The sequence below is a fragment of the Silurus aristotelis genome (assembly GCF_946808225.1).
Source record: "Silurus aristotelis genome assembly, chromosome: 29".
Taxonomy (NCBI): Eukaryota; Metazoa; Chordata; class Actinopteri; order Siluriformes; family Siluridae; genus Silurus; species Silurus aristotelis.
The window spans coordinates 7,393,052-7,420,310 of record NC_139602.1 but is presented as its reverse complement, the minus strand read 5'-3'; the positions used below and the strand labels follow the sequence as shown (position 1 = coordinate 7,420,310).

At 38.3% G+C, this 27,259-nt stretch overlaps 2 protein-coding genes across 4 annotated transcripts in view; one reads left to right on the top strand and one right to left on the bottom strand.

Annotated features, from left to right (window-relative positions):
* LOC310722491 (tyrosine-protein phosphatase non-receptor type 14-like) overlaps positions 1–5,016 on the top strand; it is a 38,269-nt gene extending 33,253 nt beyond the window's left edge. For both annotated transcript variants that reach the window (XM_083534964.1, XM_083534965.1), the window contains exons 16-20: positions 142–360; positions 716–844; positions 1,184–1,418; positions 1,504–1,667; positions 1,799–5,016. In XM_083534964.1, coding sequence (XP_083391090.1) covers positions 142–360; positions 716–844; positions 1,184–1,418; positions 1,504–1,667; positions 1,799–1,927 — 876 coding nt within the window. In that variant the 3' untranslated portion in view covers positions 1,928–5,016. The remainder of the gene's footprint in view (positions 1–141; positions 361–715; positions 845–1,183; positions 1,419–1,503; positions 1,668–1,798) is intronic.
* A 2,730-nt stretch (positions 5,017–7,746) lies between these two features.
* smyd2b (SET and MYND domain containing 2b) lies at positions 7,747–21,817 on the bottom strand. Of its 2 annotated transcripts, none has more exons than XR_014532399.1 (12): positions 21,478–21,782; positions 18,476–18,539; positions 14,441–14,551; positions 12,926–12,986; positions 11,422–11,546; positions 11,098–11,165; positions 10,880–10,982; positions 10,247–10,357; positions 10,003–10,126; positions 9,631–9,805; positions 8,121–8,243; positions 7,747–7,987 (listed from the first exon to the last, which is right to left on the bottom strand). XR_014532399.1 is itself a non-coding variant. In XM_083535135.1 (12 exons), exons 1-12 carry the CDS (start codon positions 21,648–21,650, stop codon positions 7,901–7,903), a joined length of 1,311 nt encoding a protein of 436 aa, XP_083391261.1. In that variant the 5' UTR covers positions 21,651–21,817; the 3' UTR covers positions 7,747–7,900. The 2 variants fall into 2 exon arrangements, 1 of the variants encoding a protein (XP_083391261.1); XM_083535135.1 differs by having other exon boundaries at positions 8,121–8,229; positions 21,478–21,817.
* Positions 21,818–27,259: the final 5,442 nt, after the last annotated feature.

Below are 27,259 nucleotides of genomic sequence, written 5' to 3'. Positions count from 1 at the left end.
ATTCGGACTTGTTCATCGCAAAAAAAGTGGTCATTAAGGTGAACTGACGCAAATGACCAGAAAAGTGTAAGAGACGTTTTATATCCCTGTCCGTATTACCCCTTATATCACTTATTTTTGTTATGTCTTTGGGTGTGTCAGTGTAAGCATCTCGAGCTGAGGCTGGAGGAGGAGCGCCTCTTTGCAGAATATGAGCAGATCCCTAAAAAGCGAGCCGATTGTAACTTAGGCATGGCCACGCTACCTGATAACGTTGATAGGAACCGGTTTCGAGACATGCTTCCATACGACGAGAATCGAGTAGAGCTGGTACCGAACAAAGAGAACAACACGGGCTACATTAACGCCTCCCACATCAAGGTGAGTTCTGCATCGTCGAAACATCATAGAAAGGCGAGTTCTCGAGCCCCGGCCCTGAGAAACAGACAAAACAAAAAGAAACAAATAAATGCAAACTCCAGCAGCGTTACAAATTTTAAACTTGGGGCCTATCTACAACAGAATTACCCCTAGCATTTTCAGCTTTAGACTTGCTGCTAGGTTAGAACTTTTTGCTCATAGTTGCTATTTTTGTATTGTTTTAAATTTTTCGAAAACAGATATTCAGGGCATTTTCGAATTTTATTTATTTCATTTTGATACAAAGGATGTGTTTGAGTGAATGCTGCTGCCCTCTAGTGGTCGATAATAATATAACCATCATACTCATGTGCAGATGCTGATCAGAGGGGAGGAGTGGCACTACATTGCGACGCAGGGCCCTCTTCCCAACACTTGCCACGATTTCTGGCAGATGGTCTGGGAGCAAGGGGTCAATGTCATTGCCATGGTTACGGCAGAGGAGGTATCAACTCTGAGTCAACACTTGTATTTTTGCTTATAGACGTAATGAACCTTCGGAGGTCTGGGGTGACGTTCGAAGTTCGATAGGGTTGGAGCTCTTTAGCAGGAGATCTTCCAGGGCATTGTAATGATCGAACACGTGTTTGGGTGTCCTGATTCAACTGAAGAGAAAATTTAATTGTAGTGCACTCAAAGACATTGTATACAAGTGTGCACCTCCAAATTTGCGTTAAAGGAGGGGTCTTTGTTACTTGTCACATGTTCCGTGCAATTCTTTCTTTGCATATCACAGCAATGTTAGGAAGCTGGAATATTGTAGAGAACTTTCCTGTCTTCGCAGGAAGGAGGTCGTTCTAAAAGTCACAGGTACTGGCCAAAACTTGGCTCCAAACACAACTCGGCCACGCACGGCAAGTTCAAGGTCACCACCAAATTCCGCACGGACTCGGGTTGCTACGCAACGACGGGGTTAAAGGTCAAGCACTTGCTCTCTGGGCAGGAACGCACCGTGTGGCACTTGCAGTACACCGACTGGCCCGAGCAGGGCTGCCCCGAATATGTGCAAGGTTTCCTCGGTAAAAACCCCATAACCGGTTCCTATATATATTGTAGAAATTCTGGTTAAAACGTTCTTGACCAGACTTTTTTGCCTCTCTATAGCATATTTAGAGGAGATCCAGTCTGTGCGTCGTCACACTAACAGCATGTTGGACGCCTCGAAAAACCCCAAGCCGCCGGTTGTGATTCACTGCAGCACTGGGGTTGGACGCACAGGAGTCGTGATTCTCACCGAGTTAATGATCAGCTGCCTGGAGCACAATGAGGTAAGAAGCACCGCAGTGAGGTTTAAGAGGGAGGGTTTTTTTGTCTCATTGTTTTCTCAATGACATGAAGACTTGCTCATGGAAAACCTTCTGACTCTTATAAAGTTCTTAAACTGTTGTTTACCTTTCAGAGGGTGGAGGTCCCGGTCATGCTAAACCACTTGCGACTGCAGAGGATGTTGATGGTCCAGACAGTGACTCAGTACAAATTTGTATACCAGGTTCTGATCCAGTTTTTGAAGAACACCAGACTCATCTAAGTCAAACTCTGTGTTTTTGTTTGTCAATGTGTGTTGTTGTTGTTGTATGTAGTTGTTGTCTTGCTACCTTTAACTCCTGACACTCAGACTAAAACACTGGACCAGCGGAACATCGGCTCATCGGTAAACCAGTGGAGAAACACCATGGTTCTTTAATTTTCCTTTTGAAGAACTCACCCTCTTGTCATTTTCGGGGACGACATCTAGCTCTTGTAGCTACACCTTCTGAAACCCACGAGTCCATACAGAGCTTTATTGTACAGTATAAAGCTCCACTTCGTGAAGAAGAAATTATGAGTGGTTTTGCTTCCTTAAGTACACAATATGGATAAAAGTATTAAGACACCTGACTTTCATAGCAGTATGTGGTTCTTCACAGCAATGGATGCACACAATTGTTTACGCCGTCTTTGGATGTTGGAGCATTAAATTTTTCCCTCGGACCCAATCCTGCTCCATTAATATCTGCTTTTCATAGGTTGGATGAGGTAGAAGATCTCCTGCTGTGGACGTCCATCCCGTTTGAACACCTTTGTTATAAATTGGAGCGCCACCCCAGGCCTCCTTACATCACCTACATACTATTTACTAATGCTCTTTTGTCTGAATAAGCACAAATCTCCCTGTAACCTACATAAAATCTAGTGGAACATCTTCCTCGAGCTCATTATAAAAGCAAACGGGGACTGGATGTGGAACGGAGTTGATAAAACCTATTTTTTAACTGTACTTTTTTCTTATATTTAATTATAGCTCTATTTTTTTATTTATTATTTTCCCTGTGTCAAGTAACAGAAACGAAAAGCTTTTCAAAAGCGACATATTTTGTCTTTCAAAAACCGTCCGCGACATCGACTTACTACGTGAATATTTGCTTGTTTCCTTCAGAAATGTCCCGTTTTTATACTTTTTTCAAAAACGGGATGTGGACAAAGCCAGAAGACACCACGTCCCATCAGGATATTAAAAAATTGCATTCAACAGTTTTTTTCAAAAGGGAAATCCAGGAGCAAATTAACGCAGCGACTATATAATAAATACCCCCCCCCCCCCCCAAGCCTCAATGCCACCATTAAATTCATCAGTTTCGTATAGTTTCGTATTCTGCACTGTACAGATAGTAATTTAAGGCTACATTAGTGTATGACTCTGTGTTATTGATGTGTATGTGTTTAAGTTTTGCGTTGTGAGGCCTCGGCTTCTGTAGCACCCAGCGCTCAGTGTGTGTCTGGGTTTATCGAAGAAGTGATCATTTATTGTACTTCCTTTTCGTGTAGTTTGTGTTTGCTGTAAATATTCCGTGTAGGGAAACTGAGCCACATTTTCAATATGTTCCCTTTGCAGTGCACTGGTGAAGTGCCCTAAACCAGTGCATTAGTGCCTTACTGAACACACTCAAAATCTGCAGCGACCCACAATACAATATGCATAAACACACACAATACACATGCAATACTCTACTCATATAAACCTTTCAACTCATACACACAATACACTACTCACACACACAATAAACTACTCATACACAATACACTACTCACACACAACACACTACTCACACACACAATACACTACTCACACACACAATAAACTACTCACACACAACACACTACTCACACACACAATACACTACTCAGACACACAATAAACTACTCACACACAACACACTACTCACACACACAATACACTACTCATACACAATACACTGCTCACATGTACAATACACTACTCACACACACAATAAACTACTAATACACAATACACTACTCACACACAACACACTACTCACACACAATAAACTACTCATACACAATGCACTACTCACACATACAATACACTACTCACACACACAATACACCACTCATACACAATACACCACTCATACAAAAAACACTACTCACACACAATACACTACTCACACACACAATACCCTACTTATGCAATACACTACTTACATACACAATACACTACTAACACACAGCACACTACTCACACACACAATACACTACTTACACACAATACACTACTCACACACAATACATTATTCATATACACAATACACTACTCGCACACTATACACTACTCATACACTACTTATATACACAATACACACTCACACACACTACTCACACACACAACACACTACTCACACACAATACACTACTCATATACACAATACACTCCTCACACACACAACACACTACTCCCACAATACACTACTTATATACACAATACACTTCTCACACACACAACACACTACTCACACACACAACACACTACTCACACACAATACACTACTCATATACACAATACACTCCTCACACACACAACACACTACTCATACACAATTCACTACTTCTTACACACCCAATACACTACTCACACACAATACACTTCTCATATACAGAATACACTACTCACACACAACACACGCATCACACACAATACTCATTCACAATACACTACTCACACAATACTCATACACAATACACTACTCACACACAGTACTCACACAATAATCCGACACAATGCACTACTTACACAATAATATGACGCAACACTCTACTTACACACACTACTTGTACCCAATACTCTACTCTGCATCCACGTCCAAACCGAAGTTCAGTTCTAAAAAGTATTATAACTAATATGTGGGTCACTCAGTGCTTCTGTGTCACAATATTTCAAATTTTTATTTTTGTTTTCTAGTAATAATTTTATAATATGCTAAAAGTAAATAATGCAACTAAGCTCTTTCTCACCAGTACGAATGTTTTCAATTCTAATACGACTTGGTACTTTTTTAATACCATCAAACAGAAATCTATGCATGTTTTTATCTATATTTACTTGTATATAAATATATACAAGCTGTTATCTATTGTGTTTTTTATTCGTGTGTGTTGGTTTTACAGTGACAGTATATTTGCTGTTTTGCATTCCAGTCTCTCTCACCAGTCCTACGTATTCATTACTAAATTGATTTTTGTTATTATTTCCAAATTGTTCGACTTAATTATGTACATATATATATTTTTTTTCTAGAACTGTCCTACTTCTTTATTATACAATAAAGCATTATTTTCTCAGTCTGGCCCAAAGTCTGAATATTAATCATGTATAAAGTGAAAATGTTTTTACAGTTTTTGTAGATAAACTAAAAAAAAAATAATAAAAATAATTTAAAGAAATAAATAAATAAAAAATTAAAACTTTCTCTAGGAGTGTACAGACGTTTGCATTCAACAATAAATCATAAAACAAATAATCCTTACAACAATCCACAGAAAAGCATCTCCTAACATGTCTTGATTATAGGACTTTAAATTTTATTATTATTATTATTATTATTATTATTATTATTATTATTTAATATATTTATTTTTCCCCAAAAAAACCTTTTTTTACTTATTTTATATAATTATTAGTATTTTTTTACTTTTAACAAATGTAAAAAACTTTTTTATTATTATTATTATTAAAAATATATATATCTCATTAAAATCCCTGCATTAAACTTATTCAAACTATGTATAGTTTTTATTTATTTATACATAAATACTACAAATTTTCAAATAATCACGTTCCAAAGTAAACTAAAGAATTTGAGAAGGTATTTTGCAGGTAATCCATTGTGTGGTCCTGTTTGTACTAATGCACTTACTGGTTCGCAGATATTAAGAACTATTCGAGAAATGCTCTGAAGCAACTTGGAAAAACTGTAATTATTATTTTTATTATTATTATGATTATTAATAATGTGAATAAATACAATCTGAACAGAAAGAAAACATTTTTGGCAAGTAAGAATTTGGATGACATCCATATTATTATTATACCAATGTGTGTCCGTAAAACAAAAAAAAGGTTCGCCTTGCTACGTAGATCGTTGACTCGGAAAAACTATGCAGACATGCAGCCTGTAATGATTTAATGAGTATTGTGAGTACTATGAGTCGATTGTTCACATTAGAACTTAGTAAATATCTGGAAAATTCTTTGGATTTGTTTTAGAACATTTTTAAAACACTACTCTTGCCAAAAGTATTAGAACACCAGACCTTTTCCAGCCAAAGTTGTGTATGGCCTTTTAGAATGCTGCAAGATAACATTTTTCCTTTAAGATCTTCTGCTATAGTGTTCCAACCCTATTGAACATCTTTGGAAAGGTTTGGAATGTCAACTATGGCTTCTACACGCTTTTGTCAAAAATCTCCACAAAGTCTAGTGAAACACCTTCTCAGAAGATTGAAGCTCGTTATAACAGCAAATGGTGACTAAATGTGAGCTGGGACCTTCAAGAAGCACACAACAAACTTAAACTCAGGTGTCCACAAACTTTTGGTAAAATCATGTACTTAGTGCCTTCAATCATTATTGTAATTTCAGTTTTTTTTTTTCTTTCAAAATTTGTTATAATTAAGTTGTTTATTAGGTGAGTACATTCTAAAGAGTTGATTGGAAGGTCATGAGTTTGAATCCCATTCCCATCCAAACTGCCACTGCTGGGCCCTTGAGCAAGGCCCTTACCTCTCACCTGCCCAGACATATAAATAAGATCATTGTAAGTCAATCATGTCCTGTACTTCTCCCTGATCTGTTCTGGCACCCTACCTCTGGATCATCAACTGAAATCCACTCGAGGCAGCTCGGGATGTTCTCTGCACTCCATGAGGTGGCTTTGAAGGGTTCGACTTAAGAACCATGTAGATGGACTTGGGCTGTAAACTGTTTGCTGCAATGCTTGGGGTTTGCATCTGGCACAAACAGTTCTCTCCATCGCTGAACAGTTGATAACCTCAACAATGTTGGAACTGCAGTGGACATTCGGTTTATGAGGACGGGTTCCTCTCATGGTTTCCTCCTCATGTCGCCTCAGTGAGTTCTGTAATCGAATTGCATAGAAACGTAGTGTAGAACTGGCGCAAATTGGGATTGATCACGGAGGCAGTTGGCGCTCATTGGCATTAGCATAACGACACCAGAACGTCCTAATCGCAGGGTTCCTACACTTTTTAGAAAAGTATAAAGAAGTATGGAATTTGATTTAAGTGATTTCCAGGTCTGGATTAGTCCCGGAAAAAAGAACATTGAGTATTTAAAAAAATATTTGCGTTTCCATACTATTGCCTTATTCGCTTTTCAAAAATATTTGTATAAAACAAAGGCGACGGCTACACTAATCCAGATAATCGCGTCTACACTTCTCGTTTTCAATAATTTCCCTGAAGTTGCTATTCTGGACTGAAACGTCGGAAAACACTCAAGCAAAATGTACGACGCTTTATTTCCTCCTGCCGTTTATTTACTTTCCGGCTCTTTGAAACATCACGGCAATGTTAAAAAATGCATCATCATTTTTGAACGGCCAGAAGGTCTCAACGCTAACAAACGATCTACGCTAAACCGGATCTGCAAAGCTGTTATTGGTTGCTATGTTGTGAGGCAGCAGTTGCCGTGACACTACAGCGCCCCCTACTGTGCGACTAAACAGAAAACATCATAGATTCAGACTCTGACATAACGTGACGCATGTTATAGTTGGAATTTCGAATCATTATTTCAGATGTTTCAATATGGTCTTTAAATTCTTTAGGAAACCTAAATATTAGGGTAAAAAAAAATTATAATTATGAACTGAAAAATGTGTAGGTACCCTGTAATCAAGACCAAGAATGGTAATAAAGGTCTTGAATTTTTTTTTTTTTCGTTTGTTTCATGTTGGGTAGTTTAGCTAGTGTGATGGGCGGACAAAAAAAAAAAAAGTAGTTACAATTAAATAAAAATAAATAAATAAATAAAAAACACAATACAGTATCACTGAGCTACTCTTTTACTCGTTTATGGTTTTTCAGGACCCTTTCCACCCCTGGTAAGAAGTAATGAGTCTCCAGGTCTAGAAATTCCTGGCTCTGGAGAGTACAAAAAAGTTCTTTAATTTGTACGGCCAGTACCATCAAAGTTTGTGCTTTGTTATTTTTGGTGCATGCCGATCTCTTTCTTCAGCTCTGTAACATAGACGTGATCTTTTCCATGAACCACCTCCATTATGGCCAAAGCCTGACAAAAAAAAAAAAACAACAATAAATAAAAATAAAAGTACATTCATACTCGTAACTTTTTAGATGCAATTAAAGAAACAATCTGTAAAGAAAAAAAAAAACATTTGTTTAGAAAGTTTTTATTGCACCACCTTTTTGAGGGCGGTGGATCCAGCGGATGGTCGATCCTGAGCCGTGTAGAGTCTCCCCAGCTTCAGGTACATCGAGGCGACGTTCAGGGAGTAGGCGGGATACAACTGCCTGCACGCATCATACTGTCACGTGATTGGTAGTTCAATAGCTCATGCGATTAAGCAGCTTTTACAAAGGACAAGAACAAAGGATCATGTGGACAATTCAAGATAAGAACTGAAGAGTCTTTTAACTTTTGACTCTGTGCTAGTGCCACCATGCTTCGCATCGAGGAATAATTCGAGGTTTTTGTAATCACAAGAATGTAGCATTAAAATGGAATATTGAATAGAATGTTGAATGGAAGGGAATATTGAATAGAATGTTGAGTGGAATACTGAATAGAAAGAAATTTGAATAAAATGATTAATGAAATACTGAACAGAATACTAAGTGGAATTTTAGTGCAACGGAATACTGAATGGAATACTGAAAGAAATGGAATGTTGAATGAATTATTCAATAGAATGCCGAATGAAATACCGAATGAAATAAATTTGTATGAATAACATGTTGAATGGAATGGAAACGCGAATTAAATGTTTATTAAAATGTTGAATGGAATAGAATGAATGAAATACTGAATGGAACTCAATGAATTGTAATCAATTCGAAAGTTGAACGAAACAAAATACTGAATGGAATGAAACAAATGGAATACTGAATGGAATGTTAAGTGAAATACTATATTGTATATTGAATATAATAGACTACTGAATGGAATGTTGAGTGATATACTGAATGGAATATTGAATGAAATACTGAATTGTATAGTGAATTAAATGGAATACTGAATGGAATGTTGAGTGACATACTGAATGGATTGTTGAGTAAAATACTGAATTGTATATTAAATATAATTGAATACTCAATGGAATACTGAATTGTATATTGAATTGATTGGAAAACTGAATGAAATCCTGAATGGGATGTTGAGTGAAATACTGAATTGTATATTGAATCAAATGAAATCCTGAATGGAATATTGAATGGAATACTAAATTGTAAATTGAATTGAATGGAATACTGAATGAATTGTTGAGTGAAATACTGAATTGTATATTGATTCAAATGAAATAGTAAATTTTATATTTAATCAAATGAAATACTGAATGGAATATTGAATTGAACAGAATACTGAATGGAATGTTGTGTGAAATACTAAACTGTATATTGAATTTAATAAAATATTGAATGGAATATTGAATGGAATACTGAATTATATATTCAATTGAATGTTGAATGTAATAAAATGAATGAAATACCAAATGAAATACTGAATAAAATACTAAACATAATACTGAATGGAATGTTACATGAAATGAAATAATGAACAAAATGTTTGACCAGAATGCGTGTGTGTGTGTGTGTGTGTGTGTGTGTGTGTGTGTGTGTGTGTGTGTGTGTGTGTGTGTGTGTGTGTGGGTGTGTGTGTGTGTGTGTGTATGCATCAAGTGTGTGTTAACGAACCTGAATGGCTTTATGACCTTCTCTCCGTAGCTCACGGCTCCGTCGTAATCCTCCATGTACATACACACTCCCATTGCCTGGTACATCATGTGCAGCATGTAGACGTTGGAGTCCTCGAACATAGAGCTCATTTTGTCTATGCTGAGCTCACATATCTCCAGCAGCTCTGCAGGGGGTGCTCAGGAGTCAAGGACTACACACACAGCTGGTTCCTCCAAATATATATCAGCATCTTTATAACTATATAAAGCCCTTCTGCCTAAAAGTAAATGCAGATTTTGTCTTTTTTTTTATAAAATCTGAATTCTTTCCATCTAAATAGTTTTTCCATCTAGAGGGTTGGTCATTTGAAAAAAGAAAAGCAGAGGATATTTTTCTCCTGCTTGGCTCGCCGGAAGTCTTCGATTGCGTTTCTCGCGTAGCGAAGCATTTCCCTGATTTCCTCCGAGCGTGGTTCTTCACCGCCCACCTTTCTCAACTGCAGCTTTACCTTGTCCTAGAGTGCACACACACACAGGTTCATGTAGAGTACTTAAAATGTTAAAACAAAGATGGTAAAGAAAAATTTCATGCTGGACACACACACACACACACACACACAAACACACACACACACCTTGGATTTTGTTTTGCACTCTTTGCAGTCGCAGGTGAAGTGGTATGAGTCCCTGAGTCTCTCCATTCTGTCTTCCGTTGGGTAAAGCAAGTCAATGTAGCTGGTGTAGATCTGAAAGTGCGTGAAGACACACACACACACACACACACACACACACGCACACACAAAATTCATGACTCGCCAGTTACTGCGTTTTTGACCTCTGGCATCTTTTCTGAAAACCCAATATGGATCATCTTTGTTTAAAAAATAAACATTATGAGCACATAAACAAACAAATAAATAAAAAAATTAACTACAAGAATACATTTACTAAAAAAATGTAAAAAAAAATGATTAAAATGGAATAATCATGAAATGATTAAATTTAGTCAATATACATTAAGTAAATAAATATTAACAATAATAATAATAATAATAATAATAATAATAATAATAATGATAATAATAATAATAATAATAATAAAAACTGTCCCCTGTTAATGACTGGGTTTGAAGTAGATGCCTTTTGGAAAGCTTAAATATTCGAAGAGCCCTAAAGGAACCCCTTTGGTTTCCCGATACCAGATTCCCCGCACCCTCGTTTGTCCTTCTTCACCCTTTGACCTGAGCGAGTTGGCTGCAGTGTCTCACCTCGTCCCCTTGGCGGATGTCCTTCACAGCTCGCACCTCTGCTGAGGTCCCTCTGTAGGTGACTATGACATTGGGGCAGCAGCTGTGATTCATCAGTGCGACACTGAGAGAGGAAAGTGACGAAAGAAGGTGAAAGAAGGTGAAAGAAGGTTAAAGAAGGTGAAATGCCTGACGTGTGCCGTTATACGTGATGCTCATGTTCAGGTTTGGATTCTTACTCAGGAAACAGAGCTGATCCGACGTGGGAGAGCTCCTCGTCCTCCACCGTGAAACCATTACAGTGCACCTGAAAGAAAGAGAGAGCGATAGAGAGAGAGAGAGAGAGAGAGAGAGAGAGAGAGAGAGAGAGAGAGAGAGAGAATGCAAGCGGAGATGCCATGAGGACATTTTGTGCTTTAGGTTTGTCATCTCCACCTTTCCAGATGATCTTCCTGCGAATTCGGAGCATCCGGTTCTATTTCTGAGGCTACACCGAGCCCAGTGTGATGCACGAGAAAGAGAAAAAGAGAGCGAATGTGTGATGAATCGAGCCAGATGTGTACCTGAGCAAACAGAGTGAGCAGAGCCTGATGATCAGGGAAGTCCAGATGTTTGGAGTAGAAGTGATGCAGTTCGGCAATGTCTGCCTCGTTCATCTCCCTTTTCTCATTATCCAACTTATCCAGGTCTGAGAAAAAGAGGGAGAGATAAAGAGAGAGAGATTTCAGTTTAAAGAAACTGCAGATGTTGCACAAATGATGAGAGATACAGTGGCAACAGCAGCAGAACAGTACAGTTAATAGAATACTGATTAAAAAATTCTGAATTGAATGTCAAATGGAATTGGAATCCGGAAGGGAATTCCGAACGAATACCGAATTAAATACTGTATGGAATGTTGAATCGAATGGTGAACTCAGATTGGAAAACTGAATGGAATTCGTTACAAAATGGACTGCATGAAGGGAATACAGAATGGAATGTTAAATGGAATGTTAAATTCAGATTGGAAAACTGAATGGGATACAGAATGGAATACTAAATGGCATGATGAATGGAATGTTAAATGGAATGTAGAATTTAGCATAGAATACTAAATGGAATTGTGGATGGAATGTCGAATCGGTTACAGAATGAAATAGAGAATGGAATACTGATTGTAATACAGAATGGAATGTTAAATGGAATGTTGAATTCAGATTGGAAAACTGAATGGAATTCAGCCCCGAATAGTTAATGTAATTCTGAATGGGATACAGAATGGAATACTAAATGGCATGATGAATGGAATGTTAAATAGAATGTAGAATTCAGCACACAATACTGAATGGAATCCTGAATGGAATGCAGAATGGAATACTGAATTCAGATTGGAAAACTAAATAGTATTCAGCATGAAATACTGAATGTAATTGAATACAAAATAGCATACTAAACGGGATACTGAATTCCATTCCGTTTCGAATGGAATGTTAAATTTAGATTGGAATCTTGAATGGAATTCAGCACAGAATACTGAATGGAATCCTGGATGGAATGCTGATTCGGATGCAGAATGGAATAGAGAATGGAATACTGATTGTAATAAAGAATGGGATATTAAATGGAATCCTAAATGGAATGAATTCATATAGAAAAACAAAAAGTTTTGCATAGGAGACTAAATGGAATTGAAACAGAATGGAATAGTGAATAAATTACTGAATGGAATGCACAATGGAATTCTGAATGGAATACCAAATAAATCAAATGGTTCGGAACAGAATGCTGAACAGAAATGGATCGGATTACAGAATTCTGAATGAAATGAAATGTTAGACCCGAATACTGAATTAAATACTGACTGGGCGCTGAACAGAATTCCGATTAATGAAAGTTTAGTATAGTGTTTAGTGATGCAAGGAATATGGTAAAAAAAAAAAAAAACAGTCGAACTGTATGGACCAAAAAGAATAATGATTAATAAAAATAAAAATTCTGAGCCAATGAGAGGAAAAGTGACAGAAAATGAGGAAAGATGACAATGGCAGGACCAGGATGAAAAGCAAAGCGATCAGAGTGACTTACTGGCCTCCAGATCCTTCAACAGAAGAAGTTTCTCCGATGTGCTCGTCTCTTTCTGAACTTTCTACATGGAGGTAGAGAACAAAACACATTATTAGACACCGAAACATCTTACTATAACCGACTGCTACACTGGGGATGCTGTCTATTAAGTGGACATATATGGGATTAAAATGGTCCATATAGTGGACATGTATATGGGATTAGAATGGTCCATATAGTGGACATATATATATATATATATATATATATATATATATATATATATATATATATATATATATATATATATATATATATATATAGTTTGGACACACCTTCTCATTCAAAGATTTTTCTTTATTTTCATGACTATGAAAATTGTAGAGTCACACTGAAGGCATCAAGGGCTATTTGACCAAGAAGGAGAGTGATAGGGTGCTGCGCCAGATGACCTGGCCTCCATCGTCACCGGACCTAAACCCAATCGAGATGGTTTAGGGGTGAGCTGGACCGCAGAGTGAAGGCAAAAGGGCCAACAAGTGCCAAGCATCTCTCGGGGAACTCCTTCAAGACTGTTGGAAGACCATTTCAGGTGACTACCTCTTGAAGCTCATCAAGAGAATGCCAAGAGTGTGCAAAGCAGTAATCAAAGCAAAAGGTGGCTACTTTGAAGAACCTAGAATATGACATTTTTCAGTTGTTTTACACTTTTTTGTTATGTATATAATTCCATATATAATTCCACATGTGTTAATTCATAGTTTTGATGCCTTCAGTGTGAATCTACAATTTTCATAGTCATGAAAATAAAGAAAACTCTTTGAATGAGAAGGTGTGTCCAAACTTTTGGTCTATACTGTGTATATATATATATATATATATATATATATATATATATATATATATATATATATATATATATATATATATATATATATATATAGGATTAAAATGGTCCATATACTGGACAGATATATGGGATTAGAATAGTCCATATAGTTGACAGATATATGGAATTAAAATGGTCCATATAGTGGACATATATATGGGATTTAAATGGTCCATACAGTGGACATATATGGGATTAGAATGGTCCATATAGTAGACAGATATATGGGATTAGAATGGTCCATATAGTGGACATATATATAGGATTAAAATAGTCCATATAGTGGACATATATGGGATTAGAATTGGGAAGAAAATGGAGAAGGAAGTCTTATTCCAAAATCCTTAAACAATTCCTTGTCGAAGGTCTTAGCTAGTACACGTTTATATCTGCTAACTATTTGCCTGCTAAAAACAAGGGCCATCTCTCACCCTCTGCATGTCTTAGTAATGCTGTGAATCCCTTTTACTCGAACCCATAACTCTCATAACCTTCGTGGATTTGGCGCATGGACACACAATGCCTGGAATAACCTCGGATTCCTGCTGCCCATGTAAGGATGTAAGAGTTCTGGGCATCTTGCGATCCAACATTGTGTTCTTTCCTTGGCTTTCTCTGGTGCTTATGTAAAGTTCTGAAACACTCACCATGCGGTTCAGTATCCGAGCCACCAGACGGACCGTCTCTGAAGGACACCAGCTCTCCCCAAACGAACACATGGCCGAGCATTCCAGCTTGTGCATCGCCCAGTCGCCTCGCTGAAAAAACCCACGCACACGTTCAGACAGTCCATTACTCTCCGATTATTCCCAGGTTAGTGACCAAGACTGGATTTTCTGCACAATGTGAGATGTTTCTAAATTAAAACAAAATGTTAGCTTCCTTTGAACACACCCAATAGCCAAAAGTATAGGCACACCTGACTCTCTTATTAATCTCAATAGGGTTGAGGTCAGGGCCCTTTAGCAGTATATGTTCCAATCCTAACTCATAGAGAAGCTAGATTTTCATGGAGCTGACTTTGTGCACAGGACCGCTGTCATGCTGTGGGCAGGTTTGGGTCTGCTACATCGAAAGTCCATGCTACTGCATCCAATGGCGTAAAACATGTGCCAAATCAAATATGCTGATCACAAATGAGAATTTCATACCGGATCGGTCGAGGCCCGGGTTAACAATGACCGCCACAGGTATCGTTAGCCGACAGGGTACCGGTGGAAATTGGGCTACTGTTGGCCGAAGGAGGAAAAGGAGAGAAGGAAGATGTCTACAGAGACGGCAGGAAAAGGAGCAGTGTAGGAGAGTAGAGGTTCGGGTTGGTACTTTAAATGTTGGTACTATGACTGGTAAAGGGAGAGAAATAGCTGATATGATGGAGAGGAGAAAGGTAGATATGCTGTGTGTTCAGGAGACCAAGTGGAAAGGGAGTAAGGCCAGGAACATTGGAGGTGGGTTTAAACTGTTTTATCATGGTGTGGATGGGAAGAGAAATGGTGTAGGGGTGATTCTGAAGAAAGAGTACAGTAAGAGTGTAGTGGACGTAAAGAGAGTTTCTAATAGGGTGATGATCGTGAAGGTGGAAGTTGAAGGGATGATGATAAATGTCATCAGTGCCTATGCTCCACAAGTTGGCTGTGAGATGGAGGAGAAGGAAAGATTCTGGAGTGAATTAGATGAAGTGGTGGATGGTATACCTAGGAAAGAACGATTGGTGATTGGGGCAGACTTTAATGGGCATGTAGGTGAAGAGAACAGAGGTGATGAGAAGGTGATGGGTAGGTATGGTTTTAAGGAGAGGAATGTGGAAGGGCAGATGGTGGTAGATTTTGCTAAAAGGATGGAAATGGCAGTGGTGAACACGTATTTTAAGAAGAAGGCGGATCATAGGGTGACGTATAAGAGTGGAGAAAGGGGCACACATGTGGACTATGTTCTATGTAGGAGATGCAACCTGAAGGAGATTGGAGACTGTAAGGTGTTGGCGGGGGACAGTGTAGCTAGACATCATGGTCTGTAGGATGGTTTTGGAGGCGAAGAAGAAGAGGAGGAAAGTAAGGATTGAAAGAAGAATAAGATGGTGGAAACTGAAGGAGAAAGAGTGTAGTGTGAGGTTCAGGGAAGAGGTCAGACAGGGGCTTGGTGGTGGTGAAGAGGTGCCGGATGATTGGGCAACTACTGCAGGAGAGAGGAGGGAGGCAGCTAGAAAAGTACTTGGTGTGACATCTGGAAATAGAAAGCAAGACAAGGAGACGTGGTGGTGGAATGAGGAAGTGCAGGAGAGCATTAGGGGAAAGAGGTTGGCAAAAAAGAAGTGGGATCGACAGAGTGATGAGAAAAGTAGGCAGGAGTACAAGGAGATGCGGCAGCAGGTAAAAAGGGATGTGGCGAAAGCCTAGGAAAAGGCATATAAGGAGCTGTGTAAGAGGTTGGACACTAAGGAAGGAGAAAAGGATTTATACCGATTGGCCAGGCAGAGGGACCGAGCTGGGAAGGATGTACTGCAAGTTAGAGCAATAAAGGATGGAGAGGGAAATGTGTTGACTAGTGAGAAGAGTGTGTTGAGAAGATGGAGGGAGTATTTTGAGAAGCTGATGAATGAGGAAAATCAGAGAGAGAGAAGGTTGGAGGATGTGGAGTTGGTGAAGCAGGATGTAGATAGGATTAGTAAGGAGGAAGTGAGAGCAGCGATTAAGAGGATGAAGAATGGAAAGTCGGTTGGACCAGTTTTTAACCAAACTGTTTAACAGGATTCTGGAAGGGGAGAGGATGCCTGAGGAATGGAGAAGGAGTGTGCTGGTACCGATCTTTAAGCATAAGGGAGATGTGCAGACCTGCAGTAACTACAGGGGAATTAAGTTGATCAGTCACACCATGAAGTTATGGGAAAGAGTAGTGGAAGCCAGGCTGAGAGAAGAGGTGACCATCTGTGAGCAACAGTATGGTTTCATGCCGAGGAAGAGCACCACAGATGCCTTATTTGCTTTGAGGATGTTGATGGAGAAGTATAGAGAAGGACAGAAGGAATTGCATTGTGTATTTGTGGATTTAGAGAAAGCGTACGACAGGGTGCCGAGAGAGGAGTTGTGGTATTGTATGAGGAAGTCAGGTGTGTCAGAGAAGTATGTGAGGGTGGTGTAGGACATATATGAGGACAGTGTGACGGCAGTGAAGTGTGCAGTAGGTACGACAGACTGGTTCAGGGTGAAGGTTGGACTGCATCAAGGATCGGCCCTGAGCCCTTTCCTGTTTGCATTGGTGATGGACAGGTTGACGGACGAGGTCAGACAGGAGTCTCCCTGGACTATGATGTTTGCAGATGATATTGTGATTTGTGGTGAGAGTAGAGAGCAGGTTGAAAAGATCCTGGAGAGGTGGAGATATGCGCTGGAGAGAAGGGGAATGAAAGTCAGTAGGAGTAAGACAGAGTACATGTGTGTGAATGAGAGGGAGGGCAGTGGAGTGGTGCGGTTGCAGGGAGAAGAGGTGGAGAAGGTGGAGGAGTTCAGGTACCTGGGGTCAACAGTGCAAAGTAATGGAGAGTGTGTTAGAGAAGTAAAGAAAAGAGTGCAGGCAGGGTGGAGTGGGTGGAGAAGAGTGACAGGAGTGATTTGTGATAGTAGGGTATCTGCAAGAATGAAAGGGAAAGTTTATAGGTCTGTGGTGAGACCTGCGATGTTGTATAGATTAGAGACAGTGGCATTGAGTAAAAGACAGGAGGTGGAGCTTGAGGTAGCAGAGCTGAAGATGTTAAGGTTTTCGTTGGGAGTGACGAGGATGGAAAAGATTAGAAATGAGTTTATTAGAGGGACAGCACATGTAGGATGTTTTGGTGACAAGGTGAGGGAGGCGAGATTGAGATGGTTTGGACATGTGCAGAGAAGGGACATGAATTATATTGGTAGAAAAATGCTGAAGATGGAGCCACCAGGTAGGAGGAAAAGAGGAAGGCCAAGGAGAAGGTTCATGGATGTGGTGAGGTAAGACATGCAGGTAGTTGGTGTGAAAGAGGCAGATGTAGAGGACAGGGTGGTATGGAGACGGATGATCCGCTGTGGCGACCCCTAATGGGAGCAGCTGAAAGAAGAAGAAGAAGAAGTAGTAGTATTTTTCAATTAGGGTGGGTGTCCCAATCCTTTTTTTTTTGGCACATTGGGTATTTATTTAGGCTATTTTATTATTATTATTATTTTTTTTTTTTTTTACTTTGACCAATGATTATTTTTATTTTATTTATTTATTCATTATTTTATTATTTATTTATTTATTTAGTAAGTTAGTAGTAGTATTTTCCAATTAGGGCGGGTGTCCCAATACTTTTTTTTTTTGCCACATAGGGTATTTATTTAGGCTATTTATTTATTTAATTTTTTTACCTTCACCGATAATTATTTATTAGTTAATTAATTTATTAATTATTTTATTATTTAGTAGTAGTATTTTCCAAATAGGTTGGGTGTCCCAATACTTTTTTTTTTTGCCACATTAGGTTTTTATTTAGGCTTTATTTCTTTTTCTTTTCTTTTTTTTTTTTTTTTACCTTGACCAATGATTATTTATTTATTCATTTACTTATCTATTTATTTGCTTGTTTATATATTTATTTATGTATTTTTATTAATAATTTAACTAATATGTTTATTTTAGTTAAATTTAGTTAGTTTTCTTTGCCGGACGGTTCTTACCTGACATTCCACGTTGCAGTAGAACGCTTTCTTGCATTTGCCACATTTTGAAAGGCCCTCTTTTCTACGAAGGGAAAACAGGAGCGGTATTTATCGACAGACATGTCTTGCACACACACACACACACACACACACACACACACACACACACACACACACACACACACACAGGATGGTCATCGGGCCAAGAGCATATGGTGCACACACACACTTAGCCTGGTGCAGTATTACACCACATGGTACTGTGTGTCTGCAACAGAGGCCAGAATAACACACTTTATTATCGAGATATAACTAGTCTCGTCTGTCTCAGAAGACCTTTTCCGCTTCTATGGAGTTCTCCTGAACTTTAGAAGAAATCCGAAAGTTTCTCCAGTTCGGAAAACGCTCAATTTTTCCCCCATCTGCGAAAAACCGTTTGTCACTCAGCAGGTCACTTTGGATCACTTCGTATTTTTAGACGTGAACTTTCTTTCAATGATGCGTTCGAAGGTCAAAGCAACTGACCAGGAGGCTCGAAAATTCATTTCCTGTTTACTGCACACGTCCTGATTCATTTTCAACGTCCCAGTCAGCATTTAATCCAAATAGTCCACTTTTCTGGGAAACACGTTTCACTAGATTTTGTGGAGGTTTTGACATTTTAAGGAGATTTTGTGGAGAATTTAAGGAGGGTTTTGTGGAGGTTTTGTGGAGATTTTTAGGAGATATTGAGGAATTATTGAGGAGATTTGGGGAAGATTTTGAGGAGAGTTTAGGGAGGGTTTGTGGAGGTTTTATGGAGATTTTGTGGAGATATTGAGGAGACTTTGGGGAGATTTTGAGGAGAATTTAAGGAGGGTTTGTGGAGGTTTTGTGAAGATTTTGTGGAGATTTTGAGGAGATTTTGTGGAGATTTTAAAGTGATTATTTTTTATTTTGGGCAGATATTGTGGAGATTTTAAGGAGGTTTTGTGGAAGCTTTGTGGAGATTTTGTGGAGATTTGTTATAATTTTGTGGAGGTTTTGTGGATATTTTGTGGATATTTTGTGGAGACTCTAAGGAGATTCTGAGGAGATTTGAAGAGATTTTAATGAAAATTAAAGGAGGGTTAGTGGAAGTTTTGTCGAGAATTTGTGGATATTTTAAGGGATTTTTTTGGTGGGGGGGGGATATTGTGGAGATTTTAAGGAGGGTTTGTGGAGTTTTTGCAAAGGTTTTGTGGAGATTTTGTGAAGATTCTGAGGAGATTTTGAAGGGATTTTTTATTATTATTTTGGGGAGATTATGTGGAGATATTGAGCTCATTAAGCTACAAGACCATACGTAAAGCCAGTTGCTGATGTAGGTAAGATGAGGATCTCCGTAGTGGTGTTCCAATCCATCCCAAAGATGATCAATTGGGTTGGCGCTCTATAGTAGGAGATCATTTACATCCACATCAGATCTTTATGGAGCTATATAAGCGGGTGCCAGGGAAAAATAGTTTTTTCAATACTTTTGTCCTCATCATGGATTAAGTAACCTTGATAGACCTATACATCGTTCCATGTCTGACATGAAGCGTGAAGCGGTGGTATTATTATTCCACCACGGTGCACACCGAGAGCAGGGGGAAATAGGTTCCCACTGCATTGCAGTAATCAGGATGCCTCACACTTTTTTCTTCTCTCCTCCTTCGAAAGAGCCACAGGAAGGACGCCTTGTCCCAATTCTGAGCGACACCTTTCTAGCTTTTGGTGAAATTTGCTAAAAAAAACAATTGCGTATATTTGGACAATTCGTCAGGTATCAACATATTCAAAGCTCTCCAAGGAGGACAAAACTTTTTTTTTTAAATATACATATATATATTTTTTTTGGGAACGCAGGAATTCGGTAACATACGCCTTGTGCTTGTGAAATCCTACAATGCACCTGAAAAAAAAGGGCTTTATTAACGATTGGACTAGTTGAAAAAAAATATATAAATAAATTGAGGAAAAATCTAAAAAATAAAAAATATATATCTATAAAAAATACCAATATTTGATATAATATTTAATATATAAATATTAATAATAATAATAATAATAATAATAAATAAACAATTATATTTTAGATATCTATATTTTAGATACAATATATCTATAAAAAAATTATAAATACAAATATATATATATATATATATATATATATATATATATATATATATATATATATATATATATATATATATATATATATATAATCCCAGAATGATAGTGCCCTAGTTCACAATGGGTTGAGAAGATGTCGAAGATCTCCTGCTGAAGAGCTCCGACTCTGTTGGGATGGATTAGAACCTCTTAACTTCACCAACACCGGCACAGTACCTGACTTGAACCCTGCTGAATGATCCCAAATCTCCACAAAACCTAAAAGCCACATCTTTCCACAAGACTGGAGCTTCTTGGAACGAATGCTAATATGGATATGCTTCGGATTCGGGAGTAGATTCTCGACTAAGGAGGAGCCACAGGAACAGCAGCCAGAAATATCTTTTAAGAGACCGGTCCTGCTTACACACATGCCCAAGTGTGGTCATGTGTAACCAGACCTCTTGACTTTCAAAAAAAAAAGAAAGCATGGGAGATGAAGAGCATAATGTTTAATGCAGGATGTGGAGATGATCATGATGTATACAAACAGGATCTGCATCAAGTACATGAGCTTTAACCATGGCTTCAGGGGACACGAGATATAAAGGGGCAATAAATGCCCCTGTGCACCACTGAGTCTGGAGGAACATCTGGGGAACTCGAGCATGTGCGGCTCAGATGTTTGGGTGTCTGATCCTGAGGTACTGACTGCATATTTCAAATAAAAATAATTAAATGGTTACTTATAATTAGAAATAAATAAATAAGAATTGCGCGGTCGTGTATCGGTCGCGTCGCAAACCATGCGCAAAAGCGCGTCCCTTTCATAGAAATAACTTCCCTCGTGCCATTAGACGCATGTCTAGACGTACCGCATGCACACAGACGCCCCCCTGTCTTACCTCGCGAAGCATTTCTCGCACGTGTACCCGCGCTCGCTCACCGACAGCACGTGCGAGTACGCGGGGCAGACGAAGAGCAGCTCGCCCACCCGGAACGCTCGGTTCACCCGCAGACCCCTGCCCTTCCCCGCGCTCTCGAAGCGCTCGAGCCCGGAAATACCGTCCGCTGTCATCTCCCTGCTTCCCTTTTGCTTTTTTTTCCTGGTCCGAAAAGAACAAACACGTCGCAATCATCCAGTTCTCCTCCTCCTACTTCTCTCTCTCTCTCTCTCTCTCTCTCTCTCTCTCTCTCTCTCTCTCACACAGTCTCTGTCTCTTCTCTCTCTGCATCACAGGAGGAAACCTTATTTGAAGTCCCGCCCACAAACACACACAGAATTATTATTATTGTTGTTGTTATTAAATTGCATGGTGTAATTGTTTTCATATGCATGAAGAATAAAGGAGCCTAAGGTGGTTGCCATATTGCAGGTTGTTGATGGGTGGGTGGGTCGGTGAGGTTGAATGATAAGTTGTTGTGAGTGAGTTGGATGGAAGGTGGGTTGGGTGGTGGGTTGGCTGGATGTTAAGTTAGTTGGTGCACAAATCTCCACAAAACCTAGTGGAACATCTCACCAGAAATGTGGGTTGGTTGGTGGGATGGATAGTGGGTTGGGTGGTGGGTTGGCTGGATGGTAGGTTGGTTGGCAGGATAAATCATGGGTTGGATGGTGAGTTGGTTGGTGGGTTGGTTGGTGACTTGAATGTTTGGTTTGAAAGTGAATTGGTTGGTGGGTTGGATGGTGGCTTGGTTGGATGGTAGGCTGGTTGGCGGGTTAGTTGGTGTGATGGACAGTGAGTTGGGTGGTGGGTTGGTTGGATGGTTGGTGGGATAAATAATAGGTTAGATAGTGAGTTGGATGGTAGGTTGGTTGTGTGATTGATGGTGGGTTGGGTGGTGGTTTAAATAATGGGTTAGATGGTGAGTTGGTTGTTGGGTTGGTTGAATAGTGAATTGGCTGGTGGGTTGAATGGTGGGTTGGTTGGATGGTAGGCTGGTTGGCGTGTTGGTTAGTGGGATGGATGGTGGCTTGGGTGGTGGCTTGGTTGGATGGTTAGCGGGATAATTAATAGGTTAGATGCTGGGAGGATGGTGGGTTGGGTGGTGGGTTGGTTGCATGGTTGGCAGGATAAATAATGGGTTAGATGGTGAGACATTTGGTGGTTTGGATGGTGGGTTGGTTAATGGGTTCATAAAGATCCGCTTTCCATGGGTTGGAAGATCTCCTGCTATAGAGCTCAAACCCTATTAAGCACCTCCACAAAATCCAGTGGAACCTCTTCCCAGAAGAGTGGCACTTATTATTGGACCCTGATCTTTCATCTAGATGGTGATCTTTGAGTTTAGAGATACGAGAGCTCTGTTCCATTGTCCACAACCATCAGTATACACTGTGTTTTTTTTTTTTTTTTTTTTTTAGACCAGTTCACACGTTTATCTATAGAAAAAAATCAGTGATGTAACTCAATTTTCTCAACCGTCCTTTCCGTACTATTTATATATATGTTTTTTCTCTCTCTCTCTTTCTCTCTCTCTTTCTTTTCATTACCTGACTGAACCCCAGGCAGGAGCAGGTATTAAAAATAAAAAAAAGGGAGGATGAACAGATCCTTTATTCAGCATCCACCCATTCAGCACAGACTGCACTCTTCCCTCTAGCATAGCTCTCTTTCTCTTTTTCTCTCTCCCTCTTTCTCAGAGCTATTAATAGTGCATGTGTGCTCTCACACCATGCTGATATGATTCAACATTCATTTTTCGTTGCACATCTTGTCTCCCTTTTTTTTCTTATTTTTTGCTCGGTTTTTTCCTGCGTAACATTGGCAGCAGCCCCAAGTGACAGAAGCTAGGCCTGAACGAATATGAGAGCGAGAGAAAGAGAGGGAAAGAGTGAGAGTTTGCATAAAACCATATTTCCCATAAGGAATGTGAGAAAACGGTACTGTGCCTGTTCTGTGTATGGCTCATGTCTGTACTGTGTATGGGCTCATGTCTGTACTGTATATGAGCTCATGTCTGTACTGTGTATGGGCGTATGTCTGTACTGTGTATAGGTGTATGTCTGTACTGTGTATGGTTCATGTCTGTACTGTGTATGAGCTCATGTCTATACTGTGTATGGGTTAATGTCTGTACTGTGTATGAGCTCATGTCTGTACTGTGTATGGCTCATGTCTGTCTGTGAATGAGCTTATGTCTGTACTGTGTATGAGCTCATGTCTGTACTGTGTATGGCTCATGTCTGTACTGTGTGTGAGTTCATGTCTGTACTATGTATGGCTCATGTCTGTACTGTGTATGAGCTCATGTCTGTGCTGTGTATGAGCTCATGTCTCTACTGTGTATGGTTCATGTCTGTACTGTGTATGGGATCATGTCTGTACTGTCTGTATTAGATCAAATCAAACAATTTGAGAGTTTCATTTCCATCAGAGATTCATGATTCAAACCATATGCCATATCCTCCATTCTCCTGGGAAGACGTTCCACTAGATGTTAGGCTTATTCAGACACAAGGAGGAGGCCTGGAATAGTGGTCCATTTCATCCCAAAGGTGTTCAACAGGGTTGGAGAGCGAAAGCCAGAGATCTTCCAATCCATGGAATGCAGATAGATAGATAGATAGATAGATAGATAGATAGATAGATAGATAGATAGATAGATAGATAGATAGATAGATAGATAGATAGATAGATAGATAGATAGATAGATAGATCACACACACACACACACACACACACACACACACACACACACACACACACACACACACACACACACACAGAAAGCGTCAGGTTTGGCATCTCCAGCATGCGCCTGAGCGGACCTGAGGTCGGGATTTAACAGCTGTAGGACCTCAGATGCTTCACGTCACCATTTCTAAAAATAAATTCAGAGCTTCGGCCACGTGTTTAAAACATCCTCATTAGGACACACACATAAATTAATTAACATCTTCCTGAAATATGTCGATATATATTACATTCAAGACAATGCTACCAATAGCTATGGTAGGTAACGGTCTATTTATATGCTAGCTAGTGTTTTGCCAGCTGACTTTACAGGTAATTAGCATATGCTGGGGATTGTTTAAAATGTTCGTTTTTTTTTTTTACAATTTAATTATTAACACATTTCACTAACTAGCAATCGTTTGTTGAGCTTTATTCAATGCTCATGACTTTTTTAAGGTTAATTTAGTTGAGAATTATTTAGAAAGAAGGCACGAGTTGCACACTTTAATGTGATCTGGACTCCAAGGAGTTCTTGGGCAATCAGTCTGTCCACAGTAAGCTCAGGGGAACATTCTCCTCCTCCATCTCCTGGAGTCAACATTCTTTTTCTTGACGTTGAAGAAGAGACCCAGAGAGACGGTGAAGAGATGGTTTGTCTGTGCCATGGTTTGCGTCTCAATAGGCTTCCATGGTCTCCATGCTTTCCATCCCTGCTGAAATGGAGGGGTGGTAGAAGGCCTGAGTCTCTCTTTCTCTCTCTCTTTGAATATAAAATATAAATATCTATTTGTTTGTTTGTTTGTTTGTTTGTTTATTGAAAGATATTCTAAGAATAAAGTATTACTCCAGCAGCACTCATTCACTCTGTCACACACTGACATCTAGTGGCAGGTTGAGAGAATTACATTAATTAATTAATTAATATGCCGCAGATTAGATAGATAGATAGATAGATAGATAGATAGATAGATAGATAGATAGATAGATAGATAGATAGATAGATAGATAGATCTTGTATGTCTCTTCTGAAAAAAGTAAAAAAGAAAGAGACAGACAGACAGACAGACAGACAGATAGATAGATAGATAGATAGATAGATAGATAGATAGATAGATAGATAGATAGATAGATAGATAGATAGATAGATAGATAGATAGATAGATATTTTCTGAAAGAAGGAAAAAGATAGATAGATAGATAGATAGATAGATAGATAGATAGATAGATAGATAGATAGATAGATAGATAGATAGATAGATAGATAGATAGATAGATAGATAGATTTTGTATGTCTCTTCTGAAAAATGAAAAAAAGAAAGACAGACAGACAGACAGACAGACAGACAGACAGACAGACAGATAGATAGATAGATAGATAGATAGATAGATAGATAGATAGATAGATAGATAGATAGATCTTGTATGTATTTTCTGAAAGAAGAAAAAAGATAGATAGATAGATAGATAGATAGATAGATAGATAGATAGATAGATAGATAGATAGATAGATAGATAGATAGATAGATATATTTTGTATGTCTCTTCTGAAAGAAGAAAAAAAGAAAGACAGACAGACAGACAAACAGATAGATAGATAGATAGATAGATAGATAGATAGATAGATAGATAGATAGATAGATAGATAGATAGATAGATAGATATTTTCTGAAAGAAGGAAAAAGATAGATAGATAGATAGATAGATAGATAGATAGATAGATAGATAGATAGATAGATAGATAGATAGATAGATAGATAGATAGATAGATAGATAGATAGATAGATAGATAGATAGATCTTGTATGTCTCTTCTGAAAAAGTAAAAAAGAAAGAGACAGACAGACAGACAGACATACAGATAGATAGATAGATAGATAGATAGATAGATAGATAGATAGATAGATAGATAGATAGATAGATAGATAGATAGATAGATAGATATTTTCTGAAAGAAGGAAAAAGATAGATAGATAGATAGATAGATAGATAGATAGATAGATAGATAGATAGATAGATAGATAGATAGATAGATAGATAGATAGATAGATAGATAGATAGATAGATAGATAGATTTTGTATGTCTCTTCTGAAAAATGAAAAAAAGAAAGACAGACAGACAGACAGACAGACAGATAGACAGATAGATAGATAGATAGATAGATAGATAGATAGATAGATAGATAGATAGATAGATAGATAGATAGATAGATAGATAGATCTTGTATGTATTTTCTGAAAGAAGAAAAAAGATAGATAGATAGATAGATAGATAGATATATTTTGTATGTCTCTTCTGAAAGAAGAAAAAAAGAAAGACAGACAGACAGACAAACAGATAGATAGATAAATAGATAGATAGATAGATAGATAGATAGATAGATAGATAGATAGATAGATAGATAGATAGATAGATAGATAGATAGATAGATATTTTCTGAAAGAAGGAAAAAGATAGATAGATAGATAGATAGATAGATAGATAGATAGATAGATAGATAGATAGATAGATAGATAGATAGATAGATAGATAGATAGATAGATCTTGTATGTCTCTTCTGAAAAAGTAAAAAAGAAAGAGACAGACAGACAGACATACAGATAGATAGATAGATAGATAGATAGATAGATAGATAGATAGATAGATAGATAGATAGATAGATAGATAGATAGATAGATAGATAGATAGATAGATTTTGTATGTCTCTTCTGAAAAATGAAAAAAAGAAAGACAGACAGACAGACAGACAGACAGACAGATAGACAGATAGATAGATAGATAGATAGATAGATAGATAGATAGATAGATAGATAGATAGATAGATAGATAGATAGATAGATAGATCTTGTATGTATTTTCTGAAAGAAGAAAAAAGATAGATAGATAGATAGATAGATAGATAGATAGATAGATAGATAGATAGATAGATAGATAGATAGATAGATAGATAGATAGATAGATAGATAGATCTTGTATGTATTTTCTGAAAGAAGAAAAAAGATAGATAGAT